The sequence below is a fragment of the Salminus brasiliensis genome, chromosome 11 (assembly GCF_030463535.1).
Source record: "Salminus brasiliensis chromosome 11, fSalBra1.hap2, whole genome shotgun sequence".
Lineage (NCBI taxonomy): Eukaryota > Metazoa > Chordata > Actinopteri > Characiformes > Bryconidae > Salminus > Salminus brasiliensis.
Window position 1 is genome coordinate 17,122,802 of NC_132888.1, and position 21,785 is coordinate 17,144,586.

A 21,785-nucleotide genomic window follows, 5' to 3' on the forward strand; every position below is an offset into this window, starting at 1 on the left:
GGGCTGTTCCTTCCTGTGTTGGAACTGTGTTATCTGCGACCCGATCAGGTCTCACTGATGTAGTCTGATAAGACATGGAATGCAAAACGTCTTATCTGAAGTCTTCAGACTCACACGGTGGAGTGTATTAGTGTGAAATGATCCTGAGATCTTGAGCATCCAGGTAAACACCTGACTGCTGCAGGTTCCTCTGGAGATTTAACAGAGGAATAGCTGGTTAATTCCATACAAGAGGGTGGATAAGCATTTTTGAGGGCACACCGGTCATCAGTTAATTAGAATAGCCTAAAGCCACAGTTAAGTAGAAGTACTGATACTTTAAATAATGAGATCCAGAGTGACTCACATTTCAACCATGTTACAGATGAAGGCAAATGCAATGTTAGAATCCTTGCCAGTCGCACCTATCCATTCATAGCCATTTACTTACCTTACTGTGTGTTAAGGTGAGGAGGAGGAGCTCAACGTTTATAACCAAACACCTAGTAAATGACCTCCTGAATGCTAAATAATAATAATTGCTGACACATGCTTAGTTGTGCACACAGTTTGTATAAAGTATATATATATATATATATATATATATATATATATATATATATATATGGCTGTGGAACTATATTCTCTGGCACTCCATCCAGTACCTTTGGGATAAGCTGGAGTGGCACTTGTGATCCAGAACTAATCATCTGACTTCAGTACATGATTGAACACAATCAAATACACATTATAACATCTTCACAGAAGAGCTGAAGCTTTAATATCTTTGATTTCAGAAACACTTGGTGGACAGGCATCTACAACAGTTCTATGGTCGCCTTATTGTATTGTGTTTAGCAATGTCTAAGCTTGGAGGTATCTTTTGTATTAGTCTATTCTAACTAGCTGAGGTTTTCTTGGGTAAATAGCAAAGCACTTTGTAAGTCGCTCTGGATAAGAGCGTCTGCTAAATGCCGTAAATGTAAATGTAAATGTACAAACTTTTGGACATGTTTCAAATTAATAATGTTACTGCAATGCTGTCCAAATATCAGTGACAAATATATATATATATATATGGAGGAACAGGCTAGCCTTCCCAGCACTGGCAGCATTGTGTGTGATAAAGGAAGTTGTAGTTACTGGGTGGGAATTAGATATATGACTAAAACTAAGAAAGGTGGGGGAATTATTCTCATTTTTTGCATATCTTCTTAGATTTGCCTTCAAAGGCACTTGCATATCAGATAACACCCCATGTTTTATATCAAAATGTTCAGAACAGTCTCCGCTCTATTAGGAGACCCCTTGTGACCAAGAGTACTGTGTGAAGAGGTACTTGGACTCTAAACCTGAAGAATTTAAGTCCATTTTTAATGCATGAATACAATAATGTTGTAGTTTGTAGACTCCAGAGTTGAACATTGGTGTAGCAGTTCTATGTAGATGTAATGGAGTAAAGGCATCCTGAGCAGAGAATTTGGTCTCCAACACTCTCTCTGTGTGTTTTCTGCTCTTTGCTTTTATAGTCGCTCCGGCCACATGTTCATGTTGGTCCTGGTTAACAGCCACAGCAGCAGGGTACTCGTTAACCATAGGTGTTAGCCTTCAACATACAAACCTGCTGCAGTATTTGTGTGAGACGGCCCATGCCTGTAGTTTTCTTGAGTACCAGTGTGTACCTTTCACCCCCCCTCTAAACCCATGCTTGTTTACTAACAGGGATATGAGTACAATATCCACAGCAGGGTCAAAGATGCTGGGGTGTGACTTCTAGTGTCAGCAAGGATCATACAGTGCTGTTTTTCTGGTTGGGCAGTAGGCCAGGCTTTGCAGTTGTTAAGAGTTTATTTATTTTTTAATGTAAACATTCTTGGACTTTCTGCCTCCCCGTATAAGTGCATTTTCTCATATCTAATCTCCTCAGAAATATCTGCCTTAATTGCAGTTGTGATGAATATTCTGACACATGTTGTATTGTACAAACCAGAGCATGGCCCAGCTGCTATATTCCTCATGATTTATGGGCCCAAGACAAGGGCTGTAGATCTGCTGCTGACCTCTTTACAAGAATCATTGTCCGTTTGTCATGGCTACACAATGACTAATACAGTCTTGGCAGAGGAGGTAGTGTCACTTGCTGTAACGGTCATTATAATCGTAGCAAACATCAATGCTTTCAATGCCACACTGGCATTAATCACACCGGGGAGGGTATGCTTTCTTCTGACCACATCATTCCAAGCCATTATTCACAATAGCTTCCAAAACAGTGATTTTAGACAGACCTCACATTCACTCACTGCTGTCATTATTTCACATTGTAATATCAAAACTAGATGGACTGGTTGTGAGGACATCATGTGGTCTAGTCTAGGACTAACCTGCCTCAACATTAGCCTAATCTGATCACCTATATTGAGATTACAGTGATTTGTGGTTCACAGTGTTCTTTTTTTGAGTTCTGACAAAGAGAAGATGCTGTGTGTCCACTGAGCATAAGATATCTTTCTTGATGAATCAATCAATTCATAACCCATCTATTGTACCAAACAACCTGGCTAGTAGACATTATATAGTGCAAAAAAATGCACATAAGAAACCATATGTGAAGGGAAAACAATGTATTTGCAAAAATCAGAACATCTGCAAAGCTGAAAGTCCTTTTTGACAACAGAAATGTACAAAATCGTGGAGGGAACTGGTAGCAGGTGGCTATCAAAAGTGGAGTTAATGCATAACATGACTACAGTTAACAGAATGAGAACAACACTGATTGAACTCCTTGATATTTCACATACAAACATGAGCAGGCCAGACAGTAGTAGTCGCAGTCCAGGATTCGGGGCTTCCGTTCGAGAAATTCATCTAAACTTATGAGCTTTAAAGACTCGTGTGAAGTCTACATCATGTTAACATGGCATCACCAGTCTATCCAACAGTATTGTCTTGTTCATATTCCAAACGAAATTAAAGTAACTGAGTCTTTAAAACAAATGACAGTATTATAACTATGGATATTGTTTAAAAGAACTCATACACTCAGACATTCCTCATAGGTTTTAGAAATGAGCCTTTAAATGCAAGTACATCCATTGGCTGAAAAGATGAGATCCATTAGTGGTTCTGAAACTGAAGCTGATCAGATGGGAGAAGATTATTCAGGCATGTATGATAGCATCAGTACCATATCTGTATCAGCGAATACTGGCTCTAAACCACACTGGTCTCAGATCAAGTTTAGTGCTGATATGGTAACACGTGAATCAGCCCACAATCTGACAGCGCATGCTTTTTAGAACATTACTTGAACTGCAGAAGGCCGTGCTCACTTTCAAAGCAATGCTTTACTGAACCGTTTCTGAACTGGACTTCCAGTTTTCTTAACTGATGAAACAAACAAACAAACAAACAAACAAACAAAAAAGCTAGTATGACCAACTTGGCCTGGGTACTTATGATGAAGGTCATCAACCAGTATAACCTGCACAACCAAGCTGGTCAATGAGCAACACAACAACAAATGACTAAGCTGATTCTCCAGCATAACTGATCAGTTTGATGCACCTGACCAAACTAAATCAACCATTATGACCAGCCTAGTCAAGCTGGTTATGCCGATATACCACCTAATCCATCAAACTCCAGTGAAAAACATACCTTATTCTGTTTTCACCTGGATGACCAGTATAGATCATCTAAAATCAGCTACCAGTAAAAGCTGGTTTTTTTTCATGGAGGGCTGTTATCAATATTTGAAGTACTAGAAAATAAAAAGACATTAAAATAATAAATCAGCCCAGATTGATCACACCTTGCTTAGAAATGGGGGATGCGTGGTTTCCGTGAATGTACCTCTTTCGTGAACAGTGGCACAAATCAAAATATTACAAACTCTTTTAGAACAGTAATGAAAGACAGACAGGACATTCATAGAGGATACCCAACATGAAATCAAACACAGAAATGTCTCTTAGAGTACAGCATTTTCCATTTTCAGATTGCCAATAACACAAATAAGGCTTGAGGATATACAGATGCTTCCTCATTGAAACAGTCAAACGTCATTGTGAACAATTTGTTGTGTCAACGGAAGACGCGAACATCTCGACATCTCCTAATTCACTGTTCATACACCTTCATGCGTCCTGTAGTGTGGCTTAAAGGACCTTTTTTTTTCAGGCTTTAAGGCTGTGTTCTTAAAGGAATGCTCAAAGCCCAGTTTCCCAAAAGCATCTTAGTGTAAAGATCACCTTAACTGCTAGGAAAAGAGAGATGTTCAGTGTAATATTTGCTTGACTGATCATCTTTGTGGCAAGATTCCGTAAGGAAATACGTCTGAGGATAATGATCCCAAGATCCAAAATCTCACTCTGCGTCTGAACGCTCAACATCTAAATGGAACATACTCTTCCAGCAACATCTTAGTGAGCTGTGTGATTCTACCAATTCTGTTTGGTCACCCAAAACGATTCCTTCCATTCCTACACATTAAATCTACTTTCTCTGTCATTAAAAAGTTAGCACTCATGTCATACTATGTCGTATTTTTACGGACATCTGATTGTCATTTTTTGTTCCATGTTTCACCTCCAGAAAATTGGAGCACTCTTTTTTTTTTGCTTATGTTAAAACAAATATTACTAGAAAGAAAGAAAAAAAAAAGTCACATTTCATCTCATCATATTCACTAGATCTGATCATATGTTGAATTTTTACAAGATTTTACTACTACAACTAGAGTGAATTAGAGATGTTAAGCCACCAAGAACGATTCTTTAAAATATATCACAAAATATGTACAGTATCAAACTAACTCCTTTAGTCTACCACGTCTACAGAACCTCTCTCCAATAACTGTTAAAACATGAAACTAAAACTGACACTGTGCAGCTACTGCTTGGATTCTGCTTACTGCAACTCTCATCCAAGCGGCACAACCGACAACTCCAAAACATCGTCCAACAGATCAACGTGCGCTATCTAATTCGATCGGAAGTCAATCCACTCATTCACTTAAGGCCTAATTGTGTGACGGAAGAAGCAAAGATACAGAATCATGACAAGAAATGCTGTGTGGTAGTGTAGTGTGTGTGAGCTAGTAAATTCAGGTTGGCCCATACACTTTACAAAAAGGCTGAATTAGTGAAGAACCATATACAGAACCATCACAACTAAAAGAACCATTTGGATGCATATATAGTTCTTTGCCTGGGTAAAAGGCTTCTTTAAAATTGGGAAACCCTTTGTAGTTGGTCCTTTATAGCACCAAAAACAGGTTCCTCTTTTGCAATGGGTCAAAGAACCCTGTTTTCTTAGAGTGTACCAGTGAGTTTTAGGCAAGTTAGTAGTAGTAGTTTACTCTCCGTCCACTTTCTGAAAGCTCTTTGGTTGCTCTCTAGGTGCAAGCTAACATTCTATTATTCTTAAGAGCCTAGGACTAGAGACCAAGGCACTGACGGCTCGCTTCAGACAGCCCCATTTGTGGAACAGCAAGTGTGTGCTTATGTATGTATGCAGCTACATTAGGTGTGCGAGCACCAAGTCTATGCATGCGGACACTGGTCTAGCAGCTGCTTCACAGTCGGATTATGCTAAGTCGCCACAGCTCCAGTCTATATCCTTTGCTAATCAGTCCTAATAAACTTTAGCCCTAAGAACACACAAGACAGCAGGGGAATCTGGAGACTCTAGTCCTGGAGGACAAGAACACTGTGGAGTTAAGCATTTTCCTCCTCGATTTAACACACCTGACAACTTTCACAAATCGAGGTGAAATGGGCAGTGTTCAAGCTTAAGCTGAAAACCACTAAACTCTGCAATGCTGTGGTCACTCACAACCATGTTAATCATCAAGAACCTATACATTCATGTAGAGCAGCCCCTTTGCCTCCTACAGATTACACCTTAAATGATTAAATTCTGCATGAGAAAGCTCAGAGTACTTTAACAGTTATGTGGCAATAGGATTGGTAGAGCTTTTTAGAAAGCTGTCTTGGCTTAACACAGCCCTGCATGGGGAAAGATCTCAGTAACAGCCAGTGTCTGCAGCCATCAAACCATGGTTCCATGACAAGAGAAAAAATAAAAAAAAACCTTCAAACATGCCCTGCGATCCCTCCACAGATTAAAAAAAAGAAAAAAAAGAAAGAAAACTTAAATGGAAGGGTTGTTACATTATTTCATCTGGTCAGTTCACATAGAAGAGGAGTTTCTATGTGCTGGAATCAAACAGGAGTGCAGCTTCAATCTCAAAACAGTGCTTCACTGTCACCCAAAATAAAAAGGAAAAATAATGATCACAATATAAACATATGTAATTTTTATATCAAACTTCCAAAAAACTAGAAATGGTCTGAAGTAAAAGCACACTTCCAGTGTTTACCTAGCATAGTGTTGTAACAGGAGCCTAGTGTATTAGTGTTTTATACTTTTGATAAAGTAAAAATATAGCTCTTCTTTCAGTAGTTATTTTCTTCTTTAAATTGATCTGAAGTAGGAAAGTGGTTATGGTGCAGGAGGTGAAGCTTGAGTTGAGTTTAGAGAAGGAGCAGTTTCCACTGTAGGGAAGAAAAAGGAAGAAGCTCCAGAAAGTTCGATTGGTGAAAATTTGTCACTGACCTCACCTAGAAACAAAGCCCTGGGCACAAAACTTAAAGCCACAGAGAGATGATGTCTCCCAATGAGAAAAAAACTGATCCAAAAACCCTCTCTTATAAAAGAGGAACACTAGGACCAAATTCTCTCTTTACCAAAGATGGCATATGCCAGTACTGTGTGCATTGGACCACAAAACTAGTGTTAAACAATCAACTTTTTTTTTTTATACTCAGTGAATTTCCATGAAGGCTTCTTTTTCTGCCTTTTCTGGCCACACGTAGCGTTCACAGTACCTACAATTTCGGTCTGTTCTTTTAAATGGTTGACCAGAAAGACAAACAGTATCTAAAGGGTGCAGAGCAGCATTTCTCTGCAGGTCTCCTGCCTCAAAGGGTCAGTGCTTTGAGCTCAGCTGAGGGTCTTTGAGGTTCAGCTTGTGTCTCACTCTCATCTCATGCGGTTCTGCCTCATAAGGGGCACAATACAGGAGGGAGGGCCGGATTTGCTGAGGAATGGGTGCTTGAGCAGCTCCTGGGCTGTGGCCCTCTGGGCAGGGTCTCGAACAAGCATCCTATCCAAGAAGCCCTTGAGAAGCGGAGAGACCTAAACATAAAAGGAGCTAATCAGAGAGTGGACAATGGCAAGCCAACAAAAAATTAACAAAACACTTGACATTGGGGGGGAAATATGTGGTAAAGGGTTACCGAGAGTCATTTTACCTTGTGGAGGTTCTTCAGTTTGGGTGGAAGGTTGTCTCGGATCATCTTCATTGCCTTTAGTGGCGGTTCATTGAAATATGGAGGCTCTCCATCGACCATCTCGATTACCATAATGCCAAGAGACCAAATATCCACCTGTTGGAAAAAAGGATAATATGGGGTTTCTTCAATGCACTCGGCTCTAATAATGTAAATAACACATGCACACGGCACAGAAAAATAGATTGACGATCAGGATTTCACCTCAGGTCCATATGGCAATCTTGAGATGAGCTCTGGAGCCATCCAGTACGGAGTACCTACGAGTGACTTTCTTCGCTGGACCTCTTTTGAGACTTGAGCACAAAAGCCAAAGTCAGACAGCTTTACCTGAGAATACATAAAACAGCAGTCCCTAATAAATAATGCAGTTCTTTAAAACCTCACCGTTTTAAAAGTAAGAAAATGAAATGCTGGGTTTAGTGACATTGCACACTGCGTCATTACTAAACAAAAACGAGGACAGTACTTTCTTGCAGAGAGGGGGGTTTTGTGCCTTCTAGATTGAGGATAAAACATTTCACAACAAGAGAGGCAACAAGGTCATTTCCTTTGATGTTCCTGCTAACCATGATGCAAGGTCATTCAGCTTTGTTAAGTAGGCAATTTCTAAGTTAGCCAATGAACGCTGCATGTACCTCTGTTCTGTGCTAATGGTTACATGATACAGATTGCGAGATGTATTTGGAAGAATTTACAACAAATTTACAACAAATTACTTTTTTATGCTTTAATAAATGCATGTATTTACAAGGGTAAGAATACTGGGAATGCTCTGTAAAGTACTTTTTAGCATACTATGACCTACTTCTGGTTGACATGCCACATGCAGGGGACACAACAGGCCAAGAGACCAAGTGACACATCAACTCATTCAAAATAAGGCATGGCAAAACAAACAGCCTCAGAGTACGTAGAGCACTCCTTCTATAGATGATTAAACCTCACAATTTCCTTACTTCTCAGTACTGATAACCAAGTGTTCTTTAAAGGCTTTGCATTGCTCTGCTAGCTAAACAAATTAATTACAGCCGGAGGGGAACTGCGCGAACAGTCTTGTCTGACATATGAGGAAATGAAACACGTAAAGGCGAACACATACAAAGCCTGACGAGAAACAGCTAAGGGTTACTGAGAAGGCTTCCTCTTCTCTTACCGCAACCTAAAATCAAACACTGCCCTTATGTGACATACCACCACTTTTTTCGCTGTAAAGATGATGGTATGGACTGGGCACCACAGATTCTAGAAAGGGTATACAGCATTGCAGTGAGAGTAGAGAGGTTGCAGCGTGTTTCCCTGCTACACATGACCTCTGGGTTGTTTGGACAAGAACAGAGATTTCAAGAGAAAACAGCGGTCAAATAAATGTGGTTTTCACAGTTTCACACATCTTTTCTAAACCATGTTCATTCATTGGAGTACAGAAGGCAGAAGACTGCCGTTTTGAATGTGAAAATGCACAATGAACTAAACAAAGCTCTGGACATAATGGAAGGGACTCACTCTGCCATCATGAGTTAGCAGAATGGAGTCACTCTTGATGTCTCTGTGGATAACACCCTGGGCATGCAGCACTGACAAAGCCTTCAGGACAGACAGACACACAGTGGCAATCTGCTCCTCATTCATCCTGAAATGCAGACAAAGCATTAGACAAGCTGGCACTGCTGATGTGAAACAACGAAGGCAAACTGCAGTGAGAGTGAGAGTCTACATTAGCATGAATTATAAACCAGTGACTACAGCATAAAGCTGCCACCTACTGGTGAACTTTCCAAGTAACTTATTATATGGTAATACTGCTAAAAAGTATGCCAGACAATGCATGAGCTTTATAAAAAAAATTAATAATAATAAATAAATAATAAAAAAAAGAACTATGCATAATTTACATATTAACTTCTGAGCAATAGGAAAAATCCATGTCTCTACTTATGGGAAACTTAAAACAGTGGCTAAACTCAAGTTATATATAAAAAACTAAAAAAAAAATGCATTCATTACACATGCAAACATTTACATGCACACACAGTGGCCTGAGTAAGTCACAATCACTGTCAGGCTGAGTGGACTGATAGAAGCAAATGTATATGAAAATCAGACTTAGGTTTTTTTTTTTGGGGGTGGACTAAGACCTTAGTTAGAAGAAGACTGAAAGCGTGCCGTGTACATAATCACATTCAAGTTCAACCAGCAGCCACTGACTATTAAAAGTAGTAAAGGAAACATTTAAACATTAATTAAGCACTAATTACAGTTTATTCGTTTAGTAGCAACCCAAATACATACCTGGTATGTGTGACAATGTCAGTGAGTGCTCCACCTTCAAGGAACTCCATGACAACCCAAAGTTCATCGCCCACTAAGTAACTATTGTACATCTCCACAACGTTCTCATGATGATAGTCTCGCATAATCACCACCTTAAAAATACAAACCTCAGGTTAGAGAGGTATTTTACTGGTTAAATGAGCATTTAGAAGGATTCAGAAAGAAAAATAACTTATGAAGAAAAAAAAGCCAACAGTGTACATTTTTAACGCATACAAAGGTTTCAGTAATGTTTATATTGTTGAGTAAATACCAAGGTCACAGCTGTCTGTACCAGCAGTTGTTAAGGCAAAGGTCAGCTGACACAATAACTTCTTCCCCCACAAATATCACTGCAGAAAATCAAAAACAGTCACCTCATTGAAAAGGAGCTCTCGCCGCTGCTGTTTGCGTAGGTCCATTTTTTTCACGGCCACCAGCTTGCCTGTGCTCTTAACCGTTGCAATACATACAATGCCGGTTGAGCCTTCGCCAATTTTGATGTAGTGATCCAAGTAGGTGCGTGGGTCTCCAGGGTCGACCACCATCTGCAAAGCAGCACGGAACTGCTCATGGGAAACCCGCTGAGGCTCCCTCTGCGGGGAGGGGCCCTGTTGTTGAGAGCCAGGGGGTGCAGGGGGTCTGGGTGCTGGGGGAAGCTGCTGGCTGGGTGGTTCTGGACCCAGAGCTGGGTGAGAAGCGTGATGCTGCTGGGGTTCTCCTCGAGAAGTAGCTTTACCCCCGCTGCCTCCACTTCGGCTTGCAGCGCTGGAAGGGCCATTGTGGTGGGGAGGCTCATGAGATCTGCCTGACTTTATGTCCTGTAAGAAAGACACAAATGAGAAAGAGAAGGATTAAGGGAAAACATAAGTTGCTGTTTGACAATTCTGACATGCATTCAGATCGGTTCATGATATAACTATTATAATCAATTCTAGTATTGTCTTTCTGGTGGTCAGTTTTCTTGAATTCTTATATTTATTCACCTGGTTGCTGGGACTTCTTACTGTGTCACTTTCTGCACGCGGGTAAGTGTTAAATGGCCGGCCTTGTTGCGCAGTCTTGATTACCCCCTCTGCAACAGGCAGGTTGGGCGTGCGAATATTCGGTCCAGAGAGGGGTCTCTTATCCCGTGGGGACTGTGGGCTACCATCCCGACCTGTGTAGCTGGACTTTGGTCGTTTATCATTTGCCCCCTCCCTCCTGACCACCTGCTCATGGTGTTCGCGAGGCTCTCGGTCACGGTCTCTAGCTCTTTCTCGGGGAGGTGGAGCGGGTGGTTCTGCGCCACGCTCTCGCTCCTTGTGCCTGTTGGGCTCCTGGCCACGGGGCTGCTGCTGTGGTCGGCCATCTTCACGGGGACCCCGAGCTGTTCGCTGACGGGGCTCAGCCCCTGGGTGATCCTGACGAGTTCTCTCTCTGTTCAGATATTGGAGAAAAGAACAATAAGTTTCTGGGGGGAAAAAAAAACCCTGCCTCACAGGAACAAGTCGTATAAAGCTACAACAGTGGCGGAAACGGAGCAGAACAAGAATTTGATCTGGCTTATTTAGCAAATACCAATTAATTCAATAATACATTATTTGGTTTCGATACCAACGTCATACCTATCTTTACTGTCTCCAAAATGGTCATGTCGTTCGTTCTGTTGGCGATGAGGGTGCTCCCCGTTCTCCTGCCGGCCAGTTGAACCTAAGTCACTGCGGGGCTGTGTCGGTGGGCTGTCCCGTCGGAGAGAGTTGGAGCGAATAACCGACATGGTCTCAAACTCATCCAGCAGCCATGTCAGAGAGCCATCCACCCCTATTTTACTGCCCCGCACTATGGTCTTAAAAAAACAAAACAAACAAACAAACCAAAAAAAAAACAAAAAACATGGTGGTGTCATTGTCGTATTTTAACAAATCATGAAAAGCATTTATTTATATTTATTTGCAAAGTCACTAAGGCTATGACAAAAGAGCTGGTTAAAGTGGTTCAAACCCAATCTTTATCATGTCTTATCTGTAGACAAAAAAAGCCCCCAGAAAAAAAAAAAAACAGGATCTGATGTGACGTAGCTTGTGAAGGCATTTTGCATGCAAATTTGCAGCAAATAACATTAACATGATCACTAAGGAAGCGGCTGTCCTCTGGACGAGAGGATCACATGATGCATTGCTGTTTTGCACATTTGTGTCAGTTCAGGAACGGTAACTGTTCAGATTACTGTCAAATATAGGACCCCCCCCCCAAAAAAACAGAAGGAAAAAAGGTAAAGAAAAAAAGTGAGAAAATTTGTTTTGGGTCACTTTACCTGCTGTGTAAAAATAGCCTAGCCACATTTTCAAGCATACACATAATCTGACCTTGCGAGGCTCCACAGTGGTAATGACGGTTGCATCTATGAACGGCTTGGGCCTCTTGGCCGTATCCTCAATCAGACTCTGCCATTGTCGTGGAAGTCCCACAAACTTCTGCTCCTGCTCATCAAAGTCAGTGTGCACACGGTGCTCGAAGTTGGAGGGCGCAGAGATCTGGATGCGCTGCTTTTTCTTCTTAGTGAACATGGTTGCAGCAGAGCATTAGCGCTACAGAAGAGAGGAGAGAAGAGAGCATGGGCAATCACCACTAAGCAAAATGTACAAATAGAAGAATAATAAAATGACAAATTTGTAGAAACCAACAGCCAGCCCAAGTTAATGGTCTGAATCATGAACATGAAATGCTGCCAAATTACCTCTCCTTCCCCCCTATTGAACCTTTTAATGAATCCAATGCAAAAACCATTTTAAAATCCTAATTTTTCAGAGTTTTCATACATTTACATTTGGCTCACGGTCTCTTAGACCTCCACAATTGCCCCCCATTTAGTTGCATTAAACTCTTTCTGCAGTTCTGGTTTTACTCCTCTAAACCTGCCCATTTTCACTGCAGGGATCAGAGGCACTCCCTGAAGTCAAACACTAGTTCCTGATATGGGCCTGTTGGAGCCCCCCCATCCTCACCCAGTGGGTCAGGCCTGGGAAAGCCACTGCTTTATTAGTCTGCGGCTGTACTGAACGGCATTTTTCAAAAGGGCAGCAGCTTTTGAAGTGCAATCTGATCATTTAGAGAGACGTCAGCAAGGGCATGAGGTCTGCCTCAGGGGGCGCAGAGGCCGGGTGAACGCATTACTCTTTCATGCAGTTTGTGTGTGACCAAATATAAAACATAGACATCAAATAGTCATATAATTCCTGCAAATAAAATGGCTAAATGATCAACATTTACAACACCACATAGAAATAATAAAATAGTAGTAAAATTGTAAAAGTTTAGCACAGCAGCTCAGCATCTACTAAACTATGATATTTCAGACGGGTTCATGATGTGTTCAGAAGAGCAGTCAGATCAAAAACTCTCATTAATTTATTCTTCCAACACATTTCTGACTCAGTGTACCCATACTAATTTCTCTCAGCAATTAAAGCACCACAACTACACAATAGTCCTGCTATTCAAGAAAACCACATTATCATTTGAGAGAAAATAAGTCATCAATTCCTACATGCCGTCATGATATAGAGTAATATTTTAATGGTGAATGTGCTGCCAGAAACACCACAACCCACTGTAATCAAATCTAAAACCTCTCAAAAACCCATGAGCGGCAGAGGGGAACACAATTCCTTACAGAATTATTGAGAACTGTTGCAGTCTTCATCTAAGGCCGGGACATAAAATGATTTGTTGTCAGGAATCCTAAAACTCCTAATCTCTCACATAATAATAAAATCTTCAAGTTCTATTTCTAAATCTAAATTCTAAGAAGATAAAATAAAATTTGCTCCTTGATAGGAGTTGGCAAAACAACACAATACTTCAAGCAACATTCACAAATGATGTCCTGATCCAGATATTTTGCCCCAGATCGAACCAGTGACTAAATGTTGTGTAAGAGTTTTAAGCCACTGCAGTCAAGTCACTTGCTGTGTGTATTAGTGATACACACTCTGGACTGATATCTGCTTTCTATAGAGTGTGTATTAGCATTATGTATGTATACACACTCGCACACAATGAACTAAAACCAAAATCAGATCATCCATCTCTATGTATTAAATTAGCTAATTGTGATGGAGCAGCCTGAAACTACTCAGTTCCTCTAGGTTTTTACACTGCAGAGGTGAAGGACCCTATCCCTGCACCTGTGAGGCACTTTTTGCAACAAATCAGTTGTGAGCTACACGAGCAGGTGTTCTTGAAGCCCCTTGAGCAGCTCTTGAGGCCCCAACACAAACACAAAGGGTAGAACAGACAAAAAAAACAGAGGTCATGTATTAAATTGTAGTTTGTGAGATTACTGTTTGTTGAGTAGTTTGACATGTGTTTTGTTAACTTCATCTGACCCGATTATACAAAGCAGAAAGTTCCAAAATCCCATGTCCTCTACGCTCACTGAGCACTTTATTAAGAACACAATATGAATATCTCAAAACAGCTTCAGTTCTCTGCGGCATAAAATCCACAAGATGTTTCACAAAACATTCCTTTGAGATTCTGGTCCATCTCAGCATGACTAAGTCTCACAATCTCTCCAGATTCTTCATGAGTGCTTTCAGGCTGACAATCCCCCATTCTACCACATCCCAAAGCTGCTGTATTTTATTCAGATATGGCGACAGGGAAGACCAGTAAAAGAACACTGAACGCCTAGCCCCTGAACATTAAACCAGTTTGAGACTTGTTTTGTCTTCAATGGTTACTGTAGCCTTTCTATCAGCTCAAACTAGGCTAGCAATTCTCTGTTCATTCTCAGTTTTTCCACAATATGATTTTTCTTTGTTGCACTATTCTCAAAGAGAACTCAAGAAACTGTTGTGCTGAAAGTCTCAGAAGATCAGCAGTTATAGACCCGTCATGAAAATTACATTATCCCTTTATCTCACAATCTATCAACCTGACCTCAACTTTGCCCATTGTGTTACCTTGCATGTTTGCTTATATAAGAATTACTGCCAACCAATACATATTAGCAGCTCGCTGTTGGAAGCGGCACACAAATCTGTAAGCAGACAGAGACATCATGCAGGAAAAAAGCGCAGTGTGCAGAATTATCAATAAATCAATAACAGATCATCCATAAACACAGAACAGACTGCAACAGGTGAAGGCTTGTCACTCCGGGCTAATAGCTGTTTTCCCCAAACACTGCATAATTGTAGCCAGAAAGTATACTTCGCAGTGATAATCTAATTTTTCGAAGTGAGAAAACTGACAAAATAATTTACACGCACTTGTGTTGTTTTTTTTTAATCTGCATTTCAGACAACGCATTTCACAGGGAAAATCAATCACTTATGCTTAAATGTTAAAGAAGTATACAGCAGCCAAAGTTAAACGGATATGCCTTTTTCTAGTTCAGTCTGGCATTCCACCGGCATGCCATTATGCACTGGTGAACAGCAAGAAAGATGCCTCTATGGTCTGGGCCATGGAGACTGACCACTGCCAGGACTACTGCTGGCCAAAGCCATGAGAGACAAACTACAAGAGCATCATATCATTACCAACCTCAACTGTAAAACTGTCCAATGTAAAGAGCACCTTCACTACCATTGGGATATATTTTTAATTTAGAAATTACACAGGCCAATTGTGTATGTAACCGAATAATGCAAAACTATATTTATGTTTCTTCTGTGTTTAAAAAAAAAAAAAACTGATTCACTGCTGCCACAGTTTACTTTCTCACTGCCTTCAACAGCGATCAGGGCACTCTTATCAGATCAACCTTTTTGCACAGTCTGCTATCTGTACTCAGCACTCACTGTGGTTGACCTTTGACGTTTTAAATCCACACCAAATTCAACCCACAGGGTATAGAAACCACACTCAAATCATAAGTGAGATCACATTAAACTCCATTTGGGTTTTCTACCATCACTGAGCAATATCGTCCATACCAGTATACTCACATCATAAAACAGTACTGATCATTGTTTTTACAAGAACTACAAGAACAGCGGCTGTCAAAAGCTTTCCTAATAATGATTAATAATGGCTTTTTCCTCCCTTTTGCAGAGTGCCAGTGTACAAACTTCGTGATAATTTCAGGTTCTCATACTTTTGATCTCTTGGGTCTTTGGAAACTTATTCCACAACCAAGTCGGACTGTGGCAGCCCCAACTACTTTTTAAAACTGTAGCTTTAAATGGAGCCGGCTGGACTGGTGCTAGAAAGACTGACCTCATGGAACAGTTACGTAGCGGTAATGAAGTGTTTTAGACTTCATATAGTTCAAAAGACACGTTGGCTTAAAATATTCATGTTGACGCATCTTCAGAGTCATCAACTACAGTGATGTATCGCAACAGCCCTTAAGATATTAACAGTAAAGACAAACTTAAATATCATCCAACATCACAAAACAGGAAAAAATTATAACAATTTTTTCAATACTGAGCAGCACTACCTTCACACATTCTTCCAGATTTTGTAAAGGCTAAATGATGCCCTTGAAAACTCCAATTACATAAAACCTGAACTATGAGACAGTCCCACTGACTCATAACCTCAGTTCATTTATCATTCACCTGCTTTTCAGCCTTCAAACACACTGTAAACTATTAATCTGCCTAGATAGCAGCCTGACTGCTGTTTTTGTTTTGACTAGTGACAGTAACCTCAAGCTATTTTCTGATCTCATCCCAGTCCTGAGAGAACCACTAGTTGAGGCCATCTCAAAATGATGCACCAAACTGTAGATGACCTAGCCACATCATTTTCTGCAACTAGGAGCAGGTTTTCAAAAATCAAGTGTCATGTGGAATAGACCTACAATTCTGCAATACATGATTTGTATTACAATATTTACCTTTCTTGAGACTTGAACTTGAACCAGCAGTACCAGATTAAAAATACTTTTCAAAAATGTAAATGATGACTATAAATCGCACACTGTGCTGCACCGAACCAAAAGAAATGAGATTATAGCCTCCTCTCTTTATAACGAGACATGCTAATCAGTTTTCGTTAAGTACTGATACCTACAACATGTTTAGAAAAGCAGTCTCGTTCTGCAGTTCTTGAGATCAACATCAAACCACTGAACTGGAATGTTCAGTTTTATCAGGAACAGCATTTCATTTTTTAAAATAGTTCCTTGATTAGACATACAGTTTCCAAATAGCAACTGCTATCTGGTTTCCTCTCATAAAAATGAATGGTAGAACTTGAATGTGGGCAAAGGTTTGTGCACCCCTGTTGCATCAGCTTTATGCTAGCACACTTACAATCATGTGGGATATCAAAGTAGCCACCTGGGACACCCTAGAAACCATCTAGCAACCTCACATCAACAACCTGGGACACTAAAGGAACTGCTTAGCAACACAAAGGTAAAAAACTTGGAACACCTTGTTTTCTGTTCCCCACTTCCTGAGAACTAGGGAATTAAAGTTATTTATACAATGACTGTCACTAGCATTAGCCTATTAGTGTACTGCCCTGTGTTCATTTATACTCTATATTTAGCCAATCTCATGAGCCATTCTAAAACCTGTGGGCAAGAAAATGCCCACAACACTAAACCACAACACTGTCTCCTCTCAAAAGGTTGCAAAAACAATATCCAGAATATGAAGAGACGTTTCCGCCCTTTTCAAGCCTATTGACCAGAAACAAAAGCACTGCCGTATCCCTTTCGAATGTTCCGGGGTAATACAACAAAAACATCAGTGTTTTTACTCCTGCTAAGGCATGGCGTTCATATGCTGGGCTGAAACTGTAACAGATCTAAAACCTGACCACATCCCACAACGCTTTGCATGTGCTATGTACACACATAGCTAGGAGAATGTCTCCTAATGGTACAAACACAATGATGCCACTGAAGACTGTATAACAGTGTGTAAGAGAACCGGGCACAGCACATCACTGCTGTCACGACTGCTTCGGTCACGCTGCATGTCAAACGGTTAGCAAGTCACACAACCTACACAACCTTCACAGCCAGGGGGGGGGGGGGGGAAGACGACAAATAGTGAAAAAGTAAAATCCATTTTAGCACACACTGGCTCAGGGCCAAACAAGCACTTCTCTGAAGTACAAATTACCTTCATACTCGGGTATGACCACCTCCCACACCAAGCAGCAGCTGCTAGACTGTGCCAGGTGCCATAAGGGGAAACTAAGGCCAGGATAGTAAATCAATTATTAAAGAAACTGAACATTCAAATTCTGAAAAACAAAATGTTTTCATATTACTAAAAAACGTAGGCTGTTATGAAATTGTTGAAACACACTGAACAAGTTAACACTTGCTCCAGTTCCACATTCAGACACACAGCTGAATCAATTTTTCAGCGGTGATACCAGAATTCCATCCTTGGGTGGGCATCTGCATATGCAGTGTGGGAAACTGCGTTTAATATAAAAAGTGGTCAACCCCAGTCCCAGTTGTGTCTGTCTGTCTCTCTAAATGACAAACAAATGTATACATTCAGCTCTAAACCTCTGGAACAGCAACATAAGCAAGTGAGTTTGGTACGTTTCTGAGCCCGGACTGTTTTCAAGCATAGAACCGATAAAAAGCAATAAGCAATAATCTTCACGGACGCAAAAACCTTGTATCTCCAAAAACGTTTATAGGAGAAAGAAAAAAAAAATGGAAGTCAAAGGAAAATTAAATTACTCCAAGTCATTTTGGTACATTTCTATCCTGACATGTTGTGAAGGCAAAGAACACCTGAGAGATTCAAATTAAATCACAGTGGAAAAACGTCCAAATTGGAGACAAGTTTTTTGCATGACAGTTACAATACACATTAAGATATACCATGCAGCATTGGTGCTTGAATGCTTTAAAGGAGAAGAAAACTGTTGATTAATACTCCCCTTTTCAGCTTGCTAGTTTAAGCATTAACCATATAGACAAATGCATGAGTACACCTGTATAACATTCCCCCTTAAAAATAATGTTAAACAGGAAGCTGCTTTACTTCACCATTTGTTTTTTTTTTTTGCTGGGACGATCAGATAATGTGTTATGGCACTGACAAAAAGAGAACAATGAAAGCTTGGGAGAAGCTGGATCATGCAAGAAAAGTCACTCCATGCCTTTTCCAAAGAGGAAAACGTAGCAGTTCCCAAGCTGCATAGTTACCAATATACAGCACTGTCAGTAGCATTACTGTAAATAGGCAGACACCACTCTGCAAACAAGGAAGCAAGTTAGCAGTGGAGCAGCGCAGAACCGCACAAGTAAATGTACAACATTTGATTCATATTTGGGGGGGAAAGACGGGGGAAACAAGTGCACTAGCTCGCTGCTCTTCACATGACATGATTAACATTCAGTCCTGATATGATCTAGTCCTTTAGGATCAGGGCTGAATCAGGCATATTTTAATGGATAGGGTAATAGCAATGTCAAGTCCAATTCAGTTCTGATTCTTTGTTGTTACTGTTCAAGCAGTGCATTATCTTGAAGCCATTGACGGACATTACTCACAGCCCACAGGAGGCATAAATGTTCCCGGAAGGCAAAAAAAACAGTCTAGTCTGCAGTTCTAAATGAAGCTGCTTTTTTTCTCTCCAGACGTTCATCTTATTTTCATTCGTTTTCGCCCATTTTGCCTTGCCTAAACCAAGCCAGTTTTATTGTACTTTTGCTATGACAAAGATACCCTGTTCTATCATATTCTATTATATCCTAGCCATATTCATGAGCTTAACACAGATATCTGTTACAATGCTTGTGCTCTGATGCAGTTTAACAATACTGAGCATTAGCTTGCAACCTGCGCCCGAAACAATGCCTGAATCACTTGGTCTGATGTAGAGCATTAAGTTCAGGATACCGCACAGTCTGTGAGCCCCTGTTCTGCACGAGTATGTCAGGAATGTCTGGAGTGTCCAGTTCAGATATGACTCATCTGATTCTCCCATCCCGCCTCCCTAAAAGACTGAGGATATCAACTTTGTAACAGTTTGCAAGATGAAGGAAACAACTTACATGTGAGGAACAGTGAACAACAACGAGTGGCTAACTTAAATACAATTAATCACAGCATCTAAAAGACAAAAATGTAGGTTTCGGTTAAAAATATTATGACTCTCGCCCACCTCTGAAATGCATAAAACAATATTAAGCAAACCAAAACATTTTTCACATCCTCTTCCCAGCAACCCCAACCCTCCCTCACATACTGAGAGAACCTCTGAAACACGTCTTGGTACAGAAGAAAAATGCATGATGATTTCTGATGACCATGACTCACTGACTGTATGACAGGCTCATCATCTGCTAAGATGGCACTGAGGACAATGGACGTTGTAATGCTGTGTAATTTCAGGGAAATAAATGATCTATATTAAACATTTTAATTATAATAACAGATGTTCTCACTTCAGGTCTGTTTAGACTGCATGCTGTTCATCACCCAGACACACGTCCAGTAGTCCAACACTGGCATCATTAGAGACAGTAAAGTTTTTTTAATCTAAAAGGATAACTTATATACTTTGACAGTCGGGACTTAAGGCAACAACTTGAGGGTAAAATGTGAGTCTTTATTTTTTTATTTTAAAGAAATCAACAAGTTTGTTTTCTGGGTGAAGAACAGCATGACCCAGTGGGAGCAGTTCATCCTCTGGACAGACACACTGATACTGAGAGCACCGAAACAGGCTCTGACTTCAGCCTGTTCTGCTGTGAATTAAAAGAAAAGACCACAAATAAACAAAACACCCCCTTATATATACACACACACACATACACACAATATACAAACTGTTGACAGATCGACCAGAACGATTTTAATGACTCAGGACAGCTTCTTCCTTGTCTCACACAGGCTTTACCAAAACAAATAGCAAGCATAGTTACAATACTATCACACCACATTTGTAGGAAACGCAGCTCCCAAGCTTGTTTTAGCTTGTTTTAGCTTGTTTTAGGAAATAAACCTTGCTAAGAGCTTATCTGGACCTCTAGCTAGCTAATATCACGCTTATAGTTTAGCTGACAAGCTAGCAGCAAGGGCTCACGTTAAATAAAAAAGGCTAACGCTAGCTAGCTGAGTAAAGCAGAAATATACGGGGCCGTAGCTAAATGATAACAGCCGAAACTCCGGCTAAACTATGCTACATTATCTAGCTATAACTAACTAACATAGCTGGCTGGCTAGCTGGGCTCTGGGACACTGCAGCACTAGAAGAGGTAATCGTTACTTAATCCCAGCACTAACTTGTTAGCCACAGGCTAGCTAAATGGCGACTTTACTAGAACTGAAGCCGAGGCTGAGCTAACACTAAAACAAGCAGTCATGAGCTGGCTAGTCTGGACTCCTGCCATGCTTTCTAATGAAACACTAGCTAGCTAACTAGTAGTTAACTCAACCCGCTGCATTTCAATCTGATTTGACAAAGTAACGTTAGCTGGTTCAGATTTAGCAACGTTTAGGCTAAAGGCTACACACTGCCCCCTCAGCTCGAGCAAACTGGCCAGCTCATTTCAGCCCCCATTCTCTCAAACAGCACTGGGATTTATCTAGACCCAGTTAGAGGGGCTTACACGCGGCTAGCTTTCAAAAATGGAAGCAAGTCTCGTCTATTTAGCTAGAGAGTCTGTGGAGTAAAGCCAGACTACCTGGACGTTAGGTGATGTGTGTGTGAGCTAGATAGCTAACAGTTAGAGTGAAACTCTGAGCACAACTCGCCGAAACTCAGAGTCTCCAAACAACCTGTTTAGTCGAACAAACACTTTAAATAAACAACAGCCTGGATAAACCGCCCAGAACTCACCTGTTAAATACCGGGCAGGTTCTGTTAAGGGTGTAATTTCATAAATTCCCCGGTTTGTTACTCCGCTTTGAGAGGGTTAGGCTATAAAGTTTGGTCGCAGTGTTGAAGTCGCTCAGCAAAAGTCAAAAACCCTCCAAGATAAAAAAACCCCCCCCGCGCCATGTTGGAGCTCAAACAACATCCGGGGAACTCGCGTTACTCAGCAGCGCCCCTGCTGTCCTCGCTCGTTACAGACATTCAGCGCACTGAGGCAAATGAAGCTAACGGTACCTACCCTAGCTAGCTACATCTCAAAAACACCCCTTCAGATTACAGCAGAGAGGGTTCACGTCTCGAAGAGACTGCACGTCTGTTTGTGCACCGCCA

At 40.8% G+C, this 21,785-nt stretch overlaps 1 protein-coding gene across 1 annotated transcript; it reads right to left on the bottom strand.

Annotated features, from left to right (window-relative positions):
* Positions 1 to 2,588: 2,588 nt before the first annotated feature.
* Positions 2,589 to 21,565, bottom strand: pak4 (p21 protein (Cdc42/Rac)-activated kinase 4). The gene is made up of 10 exons (XM_072691991.1): positions 21,420 to 21,565; positions 11,999 to 12,220; positions 11,258 to 11,478; positions 10,637 to 11,069; positions 10,028 to 10,471; positions 9,630 to 9,763; positions 8,844 to 8,970; positions 7,542 to 7,667; positions 7,299 to 7,433; positions 2,589 to 7,182 (listed from the first exon to the last, which is right to left on the bottom strand). The coding sequence occupies exons 2-10, from the start codon at positions 12,197 to 12,199 to the stop codon at positions 7,027 to 7,029; spliced, it is 1,977 nt and encodes a 658-aa protein (XP_072548092.1). The 5' UTR covers positions 12,200 to 12,220; positions 21,420 to 21,565; the 3' UTR covers positions 2,589 to 7,026.
* Between the last annotated feature and the right edge of the window lie 220 nt (positions 21,566 to 21,785).

What these genes read in the sequence shown, in the direction of transcription:
- pak4 (XM_072691991.1), bottom strand. Translation starts at nt 12,199, where the DNA reads ATGTTCACTAAGAAGAAAAAGCAGCGCATCCAGATCTCTGCGCCCTCC. An exon ending in TTTGGAGACAGTAAAGATAG is followed by an intron (nt 11,070 to 11,257) that starts GTATGACGTTGG and finishes ATATCTGAACAG; the next exon opens with AGAGAGAACTCGTCAGGATC. An exon ending in GACATTGTCACACATACCAG is followed by an intron (nt 8,971 to 9,629) that starts GTATGTATTTGG and finishes TCTGCATTTCAG; the next exon opens with GATGAATGAGGAGCAGATTG.